Consider the following 13,502-nt stretch of genomic DNA (forward strand, 5'->3'; position numbering starts at 1 on the left):
TTTAGTGAAATGCCCCAGGTTCTGGTAACTGGTTCACATCTGAAACAGACCATCAGCACACTTCCCTTGCAAGTACCAAGTGTAACCAGATAAAACTCTTAATTATCAGACTTGGTGTTGGTGGATGATTGAGGAAATGACATGCAGATCACATACAGACAAATTGTAATAATTCTTCTAGCAAACCTCCCTATTCCAAAGTAAAAAGTAGAAAACAAAGAGTTACCACACAACTTCTGCTGACAGATGCTGGCAGCAGGGAACGGGGAGGTTTTGCATTCAAAAATGTGAGAGCCTCTGACACAAATGCCAAAAGAGGAGAGAAAGGCCAGCTTCCTCTGCAATCAGAGGGAAGGTTTTGAAAATTATTACTCCCCAAAGGGTCAGATTTTTAAAAGCATCTGGTTATCTGGTAAGATTATCAAAGCTTGTAGGTCTTTTTAAACAGCTAAACCCCCTGGAAAAAAAAAATCTTACTTAATAGCTGAATCATCCCTTAGTAAAGCAAATAAAGTTCATTTCAGCTTTGAAGGTGGAAGATCAGTCCTTAAAAGGAAAAATCTGAAAATGGAAATGAGCCTTCTCTTCCCTCTTCCATCTGCAAGGTACAAAAGACAGAGGCATACAGAAAGGAGCAGTTTTACCCTGTGATTGCTGCAGGTAACTAATAAATAATTAAAAGTAAGCCTTATGTTTGCAAATAATTATTTCAACTGTGACCATCTGGGCCTAAACTTTTTAGCAACAATTCTGAAGTATCCTGATGACATGCCTCTGATGAAAACATGCAAATAGTAGAGATACTGAATGTGGCAACTTTAAGTAGTCCAGGTACAGCCACAAATTAATTGGAATTAATTACTCATCTACCCCTGGTGAGCTTCTCTGTGTTATGACAGCTAAAACTGAAATAGAAGGAACTGAAGAAATTTTTTCTTAAGAGAAATAAAGTATTTGGTAACAAAAATCTCTCTCATCTTCAGAGAGAGATATACACTGATGTTCTCTATCAACTCATCAAATACAATCTAAGTTTCTTTTTCTCTGAGGCAATTCAAATGGGAATTATCTTTCTCTCAAAAAGGAATATTTCTGCTCACAGTCTTACTGTTTTCATAACTCCTTCGGCTTGTATGGTTGAACATACAGTCAAGGAAGGCTAACAGAAAGGGGAGAAAATTATAGGTATACAATATGAAAAGAAGCAGCTCCTGATACTGAATTATAGTGCTGAATTAACAGACTCTTCCCATTAATACACATTAGTAAGTTCCTGCAGATCTCTGCCTTTATGACATAGCTTTGTGAACAAAAAAGTCAGTAATAGTACCAAAAAAAAGGTACTACCTAGGACAGCATAGACCATGTCAAGAGTCATGGAAATGTTAGTTTAATGATAAAACCCTTAGTATGTTATTAAAAAAACCAACAAGGAGCGTGGTTTAATAGCATCAGCAGAAACTTATTTTTATTTTTTAACACAAGTCATTTGCACCTTCCATTAGGCTCTTCCACACAAGATGGAAGTTCTTTTTTTTTTTTTTGAAAGAAAAATTGGACATACAAAATCTTTTTTCTGCTTGTTTAGAAGCCTTGTAAAAATTCTTGTAGCTGGGCAACTATTTCTGTATCCACAGTTTCCATAAGGGCCTGAAAACCTTGTTCTCCCACTAATTCCTGCTGTGCCTTTAGCTTCTCATAGATGAACTGCTGCAATGACACAGTGTGTACAGGGTCCTTCAAGGCAAGCTGTGGAAAACATGTAAGAGAAAAATACATAATAATGCATTAAAAAAATATTCTGTGACTTACTAATTTCTGTTATAACTTCAGCTCAGGAAAGAAATCTGCTTTTTTTTTCTTTGTACTTAACTGAGAAACAAAAAACTTCTGAAAAATGATCAAATTAATTATTATCAAGGCAAATATCAGTTTAAAACTATTTGAAGCAGTATCAAATCATGAGAGTCTTATACTTTGCTCTAAGATTTTGTGTTTCTGTAAGATAAAACAATTCAAAGCTGCTTTATTATTGAATGAGTTTTCAATAACTCCTAAAAATCACATCAAGCACTTTCATGATGGCATGAACTACAGTCAGTTTTATTTTATTAGTAAGAAAACAGAACATAGAAGAAGTCGAACTATTTAGACTAGCTTAACAACAGTTAAAATAAACTGTCCATATACATAAAGAACAGACACACTTCAGTGGTAGTACCCTATAAACCTCATCAGTCCAGCTGGATTATACAATTTTCTTTTGGGCAGAGAGGGACAGAGTATTTGTCACTCTTTTCCACATGTTAACTGCCTCTTAATGAAAGCAAAAAGGTAAAATAAGGGGTTATATTGACAGAGGATGTATTGTTAATTTCAGTGTCAGCAGACGTGTGGCAGCATTTGTCCCTCAGTCCACCAGGGGGTGGAAGATGGGGACACCTGGAGCTCGATACATCATAAAGAAGTAGGATGTTAAAATCAATGGCCAATTAATGCAGATCTATGATCTGTTCATCTCAAGTGTCAAAACCAAACAACACTACTGTTTATGCTGGAAGGTCAGGAAACAAAATATAATGCCAAATCTCGAAGTCCACTGAAATAGGAGACTTATGAGCCTGTAATACCTTGCTATGGTGTTATTTCTAAAGAAATAAGGCATATTAAACTTGCACATCAGCTCTTTTGGCATGATTAAAAGAAAGAAATATTTGAGTGTTAATATGGAGTAGAAGAAATTAAACCTTAAGATTACTTACTTAACATTACTCCTAAAACGGGAAAATACTGAGTGAAGTGGCCACATAAATATAAAACAGATTAAAACTTCCAAACCCACTGTAATTACTACAAAAGAAAAGTTAAGTCTTATTTCTTACAAACAACTCCAGTAAAAAAGCAGGCTGGTTTTTGGCCTCTTCTATCACTGCTTACAAGTTCTTCTTTCTTATTATGGTCACTGCACCTTTGATATTTTAAGTCTCTTAAACATTCCCTCAGTATTCCTAATATTGGCTTTTTAGCCTTCGATCCTTCACCATTTTGTACTGTACAGCTATTTCACATTTCAAAGGTAAGATATGATCACTTTATTACCTATTCTTAACATTACCATCTTTTGAAAAGGGAAGAAATTGTAGTAACAGTTTAGTATTCTGTAGTATTTTTTTTCAGTAAATGTAATTTGAATCTCTAGAATATAAAAGACTTTTCTAATGAAATTTCTAAATCAAGATTTGCCAATGTTAGGGACATCCTTGTTGTAATAGCACTAGCACAGTCTACAGGGAAAAAAAAGACTGTCTTACCAAGCAAAGAATCTATCAGTTTCTGAACAATTTGCATTTGTTCACCAACAACTGCAATTTGGGACATATAATGCATTTATAATTAGTTAGTTTCAGTAAGTTCATAGCTCTGAATAGTCATGTATAAAATTACTCCAGGGAATTTTGCACAGAAAAACAGGTATTAAAATTGCCAAATACAAGTGTTCTCATCCTTGTAAGCCTGACACAGCAGCAACTAAATGAATGACAAAGTCACCTTGGGAAGTGATGCCAAAAAGCCTTTCTTTTACAACCTTTTAACCTACAAACCGATTAATCTATGCATTTAGTTAACTGTATGACTTGTGCAAGCCTACCATAAATTCTTGTTTAACCTAAAGTACTCAGAATAGGAAGCCAGAACAAATTGCCTTAAAATATCAACTCTGAGTTTTCTTTCTCTTCTACTAAGAAAAATTGATTTAATCAGCAATTTCATATTACAAAGTTTATTCTCCAGACTTAAGTCAACGGTAAGTAAACTTCTGCCTTTTCATATGTCAGTGTTCACTAATGAGCCTCAGGGCCAAATTTTTTTCCAATTTTAAAAAGCTACTAGAATGCAAGTATGTGTGTAATACTCTTCTAGCACCCCAGTGGTGATCTTCAAAGTCTGAACAAAAGAGCTGTATTGTTTTGAAAACAAAGGGTTTGAATTCTTGCTTATTTGCAAAATTTGCTGGAATGTCAAGTCTGAGCTTTCTGTAGCATCTCTTATAATAATATGATGAGATGTCCCAACTCCCCAGGACACCTCATGGCTGGTGATGATGGGTTTCCAAACAATCCTCTGAATCATCTCAGCAATAATATGGAAAAGGAATTAATCTTGAAAAAACAATCTAAGTGAAGAAGATGACTAAACTTAATATATTACATAATTCAAAGTTAATATCTTTTAGTCCTAATGGAGCTGCCAGACCTGCACAGTGTTGGGAGTTCAGGAATATGCTACTCAAATAATTATTATAATTCCACATTTTCTTTTCCATAAAACTTCAGAGAACTTAGTCAACTTTGTATGTAGCCTTCCCATGAAAAGGAACATGACCAAAACACTTTTGCTGCGTACTTACCAACATCTGTTTTATCAGGAGAAGTGAGAAACTGCACATAAATGTGGTCTCCCTGATACCAAAATCTGGCCATGAAAGTCCAATGCAAAAATTCTGCTTAGTTTATTGCAACAAACATAAATCCATCCCTCACCATTTAAAGCAGCAGCACTTTAAGCCAGTAGGGACTTCAGTAGTATGATTAATGTTTGCTGCTAGAAGAATCATCTAGTATCTGTAAGCCAAATGGGACTTAAGAGTCCTCAGACTTAATTAAGGAGTTAATACATTAATTTGTTTTTGTTCAGATAGTCACATCAAAAGTATATCAAATAAATTAAAGAGTTTCCTGCAACAACAATTAACTTGATTTTCTTTCATTCTACTTTTCTTGAACTTGTATTCAGAGCTAACAAAATAAATGAAATAGTTTGATATAATGAGTTTGTCAACAATATTAGCCAACTGCAGTCTTCACTGAATAAGCAAACAAAAGCATAAATTTGGAAGAACAGTAAGCATAGTTGGTCAGGGACTAGATATATCAACACAAGTATGTATGCTGAGTTCCTACATGTGTGCTTTTTTTTTAATTGAAAGGTACCTGATTCTGATAAGACCAAAACAGATCTATTTTCCAGTTAAAAAAAAATCCTAGCAAATTCCTGCAGCTTCTTAGTCAAAACAGCTACAGAAGTTTGGCCAGTAGCTACACATTACTGAAATGTGCTTTATTCTGCACAATGAAAACCTGAGCTTGACTAGCTTTTGGACCTAGTTACTTTACAAATTAATCTTGAAACTGGATGTGGGTGACCACTTTGGGGCTGTACTGAAGAAATTAATCTTCCACCTCAGTGCTTGTAAACAGAGGTCTGAAGCAGACAAACAGTTCTGAGATTTTACAGAACAACCATATCCCATCTCTCCAAGCTCTGCTTGCCAGCATCAAACGGCATTCCGCAGAATTAACAGTTGCTTGAACCAGTATTTGTTAATGTCCCTCAACATCTTTAGACAACACTACAGTCAAAAAATCACACCATTTCCAATAAGCAGTTATACACTACTTTGTACTGGAACAGTGATCCAATCACCACAAGTGATACCACAAGTAAATGGAATGGCATTAACATGGAAGAACAGACAATAAAAGTCTAATAAAACTTTTATTATATATATAATATATTCCTTTAAAATATATATATTATATTCCTTTGCAATATAATATATTCCTTTAAAAAATTACACAAAAACAAGCAAACTCTAGTTGTTATGAATGTCTGTAATAAATTCTTTCTGAATCCCAACTGTAGCTCAGTATATGGCTTTGCAGATGGTGCAGAAATTGAGACTTGACACTTGGCTATTTATTTCAAAATTTATACAGGTATTTGGGTAGGTCACTAGTAGCAGAAGTGTCAAATAATAATCATGGCTTTGAAAGCACAGCTAGCATTTGATTTGAAAAACTGGATTTAAAACAAAATATTAGCAGCTTGTATCTGGGCTTAGAGATTAAATCTCATAAAACAGGAATCATGAAAGATGAATGAGATTCTCTCCTTCAAAATAATAATGCTTTTCAACTTTTAAGGCCATTAATATGAGAAAAAAAGATCAACTTGCGTGGTTCATGCTAAATATCACTTCCTGATGTTTGCACAGGATCTAGATACTTTGATCTACCTCTTTGTCCTGCCCTTGGTACCTTTCTTTGTTATTACATAGTTAATAATTACTAGAGAGTTTTTGCTGGAACAGTACTTTGTAAGTTTATAATAATTTTATGTGATTGACATTTCCAAATACTGCTATATTTTTGTCTCATTGCAAACATATCGAGGAACATGTAAACAGGTAGAGAGTGATTCATGTCCTTACATCACGCATAATGTATTGGCCTAAGGTGACTTATTTTTTACATGCCCTTAATGTATGTTTTTAAGAACTCCAGTATCATTGTTAAAATAAGGGAGTTAAACTTTTTCAGCACCTTATTTGAAACTATGGACAGGAAAAATGAAGTAAAGTATCCTCCCATAAAGATCTATCTTACTGAAACTTGAAGAATTTGTGCAGGTTCATGTTTCAGATGATGCTTATATGTAAGCACAGAAGGCTTGGGAGGTTTTTTTTGCTTTAACATTTGTATGGGAAGAAACTAGATGAATTGTGCTTTTACATCTTCAGGAAAATAAATAAATTATTTATAATGTAATAAGTTAAATGGTCAAGTTTTATGTGATAACATGGTTTCCTAAAGTAATATTTTTTACTCCATTGTTTGGAGTATAATTTCTCCTTAGACATTTAATCTACAAATTACCAACAGATTTAATGTGAGTCTCACTGACATCTCCTAAAAACGTGGATAGTAAAGAAGACATTCCCTTCTTAAATTATTTTCTAGTCTTTCCCAGAGCATCACAGTTACAAGATAGTAACCATCATTGCAAATATGTATGATTTTTGCCCAGCATTCTGGCTGCCTCTTTAGTATTAAAGTTTTCATACTTAAGCCAAAGAGAATCTCTCAAATTCTGAAAATCTTTTTAACAATTTAATTCATATATCATTAATACACTTTTTAAAAGTTTTATTAGACTTTTATTGCCTGTTCTTCCATGTTAATGCCATTCCATTTACTTGTGGTATCACTTGTGGTGATTGGATCACTGTTCCAGTACAAAGTAGTGTATAACTGCTTATTGGAAATGGTGTGATTTTTTGACTGTAGTGTTGTCTAAAGATGTTGAGGGACATTAACAAATACTGGTTCAAGCAACTGTTAATTCTGCGGAATGCCGTTTGATGCTGGCAAGCAGAGCTTGGAGAGATGGGATATGGTTGTTCTGTAAAATCTCAGAACTGTATTTAAAAGAAAAGCTTACTAAGAAACCATGACTTTTGAGTAAGAGTTCTTTACACTAGAAAAAGGTTCTATGCAAGCACATGAATTGTATTAAATATGAGAAATTTCGCCTGCCATGACATTTCAGTAAGGTTTAGTTCTCTATTTTTTTAATAAATTCTTTTTATATCGTCTGAGTATTGTAACGTTCAGATTTTGTGAACAGACAATGTTTATTTTGACAACAGCCTCTAAGATGCAAAAGGAAAGCAGAAGCATAAAAGTGTTGTGGCTGCAAGGTTTGTAATCAAAGCATCTTCCTCTTTTGATTCGAGAGATGAATTTTCCAAGAACAATAGATGAATCAAAGCCAAGAAGAATTTAGTGAAGCACATAATCAGGTCTATAACTGAATAAAAAATCTAAAACTTACCATTTTTTTCCTTTTGTCTTGTTCTGTGGGAGGTTCCTCATCATCTGTAGCTTTGGGCTCTTCAAAATGAGACATTAACATGCAGCTAAAAAGGGAATAAAAGAAGTTTTAACATTCATTACCATTAAAAATTACTTGAAAGCTCTTCTAAAAACACAAAATAGATATGAGAGAGTTTGCTGAAAGTCAAATGATCTGTTAACAGGTAATTTTTTTCTGAAAACAGTGAATCGGATGAAGCCTGAATGCTTGTTCTTTGTCACCTCAATCCATGTAACAGTCTCAGCTATTTTCCACATTTTAGCTTAAGATGTGGTTTTAAAATGCATTTCTGTATATAGAAAACAGACTATATGGTTTTGAAATAGAATTAGTACAGAATAACCTACTGTTCCTAACTAGAATTTTCCATTCTTTTCAAGAAAGTGCTATACAAGCACTCTATCCTATCAGCATAGAAGTCAAAGTGGCACATATACAAAGCTAGCAAAGATTTGTCATAGCATTCATGTTTTTCTGTGAGATCTTTAATATGAAGACCTGAAAACTAATAAGGGCACTGCTACTGGTTCTACACTAAAATCTAGAAGACCCTGAACAATAATGTTTTAGGTGAACAGAAATGAGCTAGCTTCTGCAGACATTTACTGTTTCTAGGTAGGTAAAGCAAAGGTTTTAAATTTATTTCTTGTTTTGCTTCATGCTCAACTGGCAATATACACAAGTAACAGCCTTATTTTAACTATGATTTTTGTAGTAAGTGTAAAACCAGAAAATATGGAGAAAAAAATAGTTTAAATGTCAGAGGTTTTTCTGCCTCTTAAAACAGTTTGAATGCTCTTTACAAAGACATTGATGAAAGCTATCCTATAACAAGCATGTCTTCCATTCTCTTCACATGCTCCACACTGAAAGAATTCACAAATATTCCACCACTTTACCAAATTTTTTCCCAGAAAATCTGCCTTAAAAACCAAAAGGACTTAAAACCACTCAGGTGACAACTTGCCACTGTGTATTAGGGATGTTTTAATACATGAAGGACACAGAATTCACACACTACAAAGAACCAAGACAGATGCACATTATTGCTCATTTTCAATTGTGCACTACTGTGTGTTTTTAATTGCTACATTTCACTAGCAGGTAAAATGCCCCTTCAGCTAAGATGAATAATGTATTTTAAAGTTACTAAAATGAAAAAAAGTTGGGATTTTATGTGATTCTTATATGATTTTATATGAAAATATTCAGCTTTATTATGTTTATATATTTAGTTTTCTATTAACATGTGTTTAGAGCTGTATGAAACACTTGCTAAACAGCATGGCAAGCAGGGTCAAATGCTAACACAGAAGCCATTTCTAATAAAGGGATTAGTTATTTCAAAATAATACAGCAAATTGCATGTCTCCTCTGCTTACATATGGCTTCTTTTAACTCAGTTTATTAAAGAAGAAGGAGACAAAAATTGCAACTGCCAAAACATACAAAATTCAACTAACTTTTTCAGACCTTGATAAATTTTAGGTGCAACAAAGAGTAATTCAAAACACAAGAAGAGGGAGAATAAAAGAAGAGATGATGATAAAATCGGGGAAAATGTGAGCGTTGGTGAGACAAGACTAGAGCAATGGAATGCTCTTCTTCCCAGATAATCCGAGGTCTGTAAAGCTTTCTTACAATTATCACTACAATGCAAAACATGAGTGCTAGGAAAACTGTATTGCAAGCCAGGGTACCATGTAAACGTTTTCATAAACCGAATAAAATTCAATCTAAAAAGTGGCAAGACCTTTATCACTTCCAAAATCTCATTGCTCTAACTACAACAGTTTCTTCAGAATTCCTGTTTAAACATATTCATGGCCAGGTTAAGACGTTTAAACCACCACTGTCACTTAATCTGTACAATTTCCCTGTGGAAAATTTTCCTCTTCATCCTCTAGTGGCTGCAGTTTTGTATTGCTTCAGCCTTGATTTTCCCTATGCTAAACATGCACATTGTTTTACTTTCTGCACTACAGTAATTGGCTAATATGATAATCAGTGGAGTAAACATTTTTTTCTGAACCAGTTCTGGCTTAAATCATGCTTCTTTAACCTGGAGAGCCACAACAGTGCACACAATTTCAGATGTGTGCTATCACTTGACTTTCAGATGATGTCAAAATACAATACACAAGTGTTAGAATCTTTCAAACAGCTCATTCAGTACCTGTCAATATGAAATTATACCATCATTTTAAGCCCTCCTTCCCCCACTGTATCATTTTCTCTCAAGACCAAAAATTTCCTGTCTTACTAAAACATTCACTCTTGAGAAAATAGAACTACTATAAGCATGTCTTAACTGCCTACACTTCATATAAAACAGTACTGCCACTGTTAAACTCAACAAAATTAGATTTTTCCACTTACTCTTTGTATGATCCTGTTTCAGAATCTTCAGTCATAACATCATGTAGTCCTTCCACTGAAATGTTGATGATACCACAAAATTTATCTTGGATAACACTGTAAAAGACCAAAATTTATCTTGGATAACATTGGAAAAGAACAGGAAAATGACTCAGCTAAAGGAACTACATGTGAAATTTGCTGAATAACTGTAGAGCACATTTACCAAGAGGTATTTTCCCTGCTTACTGCTTAGCTGAGCATGCAATTAATTCAGTATTTTTCTAATTACAAAATGGCTTCAAAATATGTAAGAAACATTATTCTTAAATATAATAAAACCTGATGTGCCACTGTTGAAAACTTAGAAATAATTGTAAATTAATAAAAGAAAATACGCACTAGCACAGGAGTCAAGAACTGAGTGAGAAGGGCATGCCCCTGCTAGCAGGAAGGTCAGGATTACTGGCTTCTACTCCCAACACCATTTCTGGCATCACTATTCAATGCATAAACCTACACACAAATCCTTAAGCAGTGACAGTTTGTAAAAATGGTATATTCCCTTACTTACATGTGTTTCTTCACCCTACTAGGCAGCTGACTCCCCAGAAAGGGTGTAAAATCCCTGCACCCAGTTCTGTGCGAATGTCACTTCCCTGACTATAGAGAAAGGTGTGGCAGGATTTCTCTGCCTAAACATGGGCACTTCCTGCCATTTGAAATACCAGGCTATTTAAGACAAATGCAAAGGGCTGGTAGGTATTACTCAGGACTTGAGCGCCTTTACCCAGCACGACCTGAAGGCCAGATTAGACACCCCCATAATGCCCAAAATTACGCTAAACACGTTTACACTTGCCCCTGCCTTGAGAATTGATGTGTCTGTAGGGTAGGGACATCAAAACATGATCTTCCTAGGATGGATAAAGTAGGTGCCACCAACTCCTAGTTAATGGAAAGTAGTCAACTTCTAGCTTCCACTCAATTTCCGGCTACTCTGGACCTAATGTCAGAGATGTGGGATTGTGGGACCTTGGTGCTTCCTACTCTGCAAAGGAGTAGAGAAACACTGCAAGTAAAAAGATGTTCATCTTGGGAAAACTGAAAAAATTCCACCTACATACAGGAAAAAAAGAAAAAGGGCCTAACTGGTTATGGTAAACTATAACTCTCTTCCTGGGACTGCCATTGACTGAAGCACTTTATTGCTTCCTGTTTGTAATTTCAGGCTTAATTATCCCCAAAAGATGCTGCTGCCACCACTGCCCAATAGGCAGAAGCAGACACATTCCATTTATTTACAAGCACTGAATACTAAGTTCATGCATTGTAGTTTGATTGTAGCCGATCCCAGATTAATCTATTTCTGAATACTTTTTCATTTCCTTTTCTTATTTGGGATGAAAACTGAAGACACAGATAAACTGTAGCCCCTTGTATATTAGTTACTGCATTTGAAAAGCTTCTTATCAGACATACAACAAAATTTTACATATATGACTGAGTTTATATAGCAATAGATGCTTTGAAAAAAATGTTTAACAAGTTAGAATACTAAGTACAGAAAATATTTCTTTTATATTTGTTTTGATAAAATTACGATTCAACTCATGATCATTTTGTTTCCAGTGAATTATTTTTGTTCACTTTTTTTTATTCAGCTACTGCCAAATGCCAGGATCCTGAACTGTATTTTGTATGATCAAACTTGAAACTCCTGAATTCCACAAAATGAAAACTGACACAATTTTCATTATTTGATTGTCAGCTTTGTATTTTAAAAAGATACTTTCTCCCTTGCCCAAAAGCTTCCTCATCACATTCGGAACAGCGAAGCACTACACGTTGTGAGAATTCTCTGTGAGGTTCTGCAGACAGCAAGCAAACAGCAAACAAACAGCCTACCCACCTTACAGCACTACTGAAAAAGTGAACACTGCCTACTCAGCAGCCTGCATAACGAGCCCTCAGAGACAGAGCACAGTTCCTCACAGAGTAAAAAGTTCCTTCCTACCTACACACCTCCCATTAAAACTCTTCTGCCTCATCGTTTTGTTTGAAATGCATCTCTAGGAAAATGCCATTAATGTGATTAACATTTTCTAACATGAAAAGAGTAACAGCTGTCCTCAGATTTATGACAATAGAGGACAAAGGGCATTCAACTGAGAACAACTGTGAACACTTTGCACCCTGGAAAAGTAAACTATGCCCTGTTCATACACACTATTTAATTTATAATACAGATTCCTGTACACTACCTGTATTACTTCTTCCTTCCAAGCTTCATGAATCATAGAATGGTTTGGGTTGGAAGGGACCTTAAAGATCATCTAGTTCCAACTCACCTTCCACTACACCAAGTTGCTCAAAGCCCCATCCAACCTGGTCTTGAACAATTCCAGGGATGGGGCATCCACAACTGCACTGAGCAACCTGTGCCAGTGTCTCGCCACCCTCACAGTAAAGAATTTCTTCCTAACATCCAATCTAAACCTACTCTCAGTTTGAAAGCATTCTCCTTTGTTCTGTTAGTACAGTTCCTAATGAAGAGTCCCTCTCTGGTTTCCCTGTAGGCCCCCTTCAGATACTGAAAGGTTGCTATGAGGTGTCCATGCAACCTTCTCTTCTCCAGGCTGAACAGCCCCAACTTTCTCAGCCCATCTTCGTAGGGGAGCTGCTCCAGTTCTCTTATCAACTTCATGGCCCTGCTTTGGACTTGCTCCAACGGTTCCATGTCCTTATGTTTGGGTGGGATCTCATGAGATCAGAGTAGAGGGAGAATCACCTCCCTTGACCTGCTGGCCACACTGCTTTTGATGTAGGCCTTGATTTTGTTGGCTTTCTGTGCTGCAAGCACACACTTCCGGCTAATGTTGAGTTTTTCATCAACCTTTACCCCAAGTCCTTCTCTGCAGGGCTACTCTCAATCCTTCTTCAACCAACTTGATGAAGAATCCAAGAAAATTTTATACTGGGAGAGGAAAAAAAAGGTTTTTAACACAATGAAGGCATAGCCTTTTGATCAGCTGCAGGGTTAATTATGGTCAACATATTCAGGGAGGTTACTTCAATTATCCAACATGTAAATAAATACTGTAGGCATAGTGCTCATTAACTCCATGAGTTTTTTCCATACTTGCAGATTGGCAGAAGGAGCACACAGGGAAGCCCATTTCAGTAAACTGTGTTTCCAAGGATCTATGAAAGTTCCAGAAGAAATACAAGATAGTGGTTGAAGACCCAAAACACTGTCCTCGATAACTGGACATAGAGAAATCATTGATTTCTTTACTTAGAAAGTAAAGAAATGGCATACATGAGAAATTATATTTTACTTCTTTTTTTTAGTAAAGGTTCATGAGAATTTTTCTTTTTTGAGGAAAACAAAGCTAAAGAATGTACAAGACCTTTCAAAATTAAGC

The 13,502-nt window shown here is 35.3% G+C and overlaps 1 protein-coding gene across 1 annotated transcript in view; it reads right to left on the reverse strand.

The window, feature by feature from the left end:
• Positions 1–1,441: 1,441 nt before the first annotated feature.
• IPO11 (importin 11) overlaps positions 1,442–13,502 on the reverse strand; it is a 73,565-nt gene continuing 61,504 nt past the window's right edge. The window contains exons 27-29 of the mRNA XM_027671453.1: positions 10,096–10,191; positions 7,675–7,759; positions 1,442–1,749 (exon numbers count right to left, since the gene is read on the reverse strand). Of these exons, the coding sequence (XP_027527254.1) occupies positions 1,585–1,749; positions 7,675–7,759; positions 10,096–10,191 (346 nt within the window). The 3' untranslated portion in view covers positions 1,442–1,584. The remainder of the gene's footprint in view (positions 1,750–7,674; positions 7,760–10,095; positions 10,192–13,502) is intronic.

This window comes from Neopelma chrysocephalum, unplaced genomic scaffold, assembly GCF_003984885.1.
Source record: "Neopelma chrysocephalum unplaced genomic scaffold, ASM398488v2 Primary Assembly neopelma1_97102, whole genome shotgun sequence".
In the NCBI taxonomy this organism is placed as follows: Eukaryota; Metazoa; Chordata; class Aves; order Passeriformes; family Pipridae; genus Neopelma; species Neopelma chrysocephalum.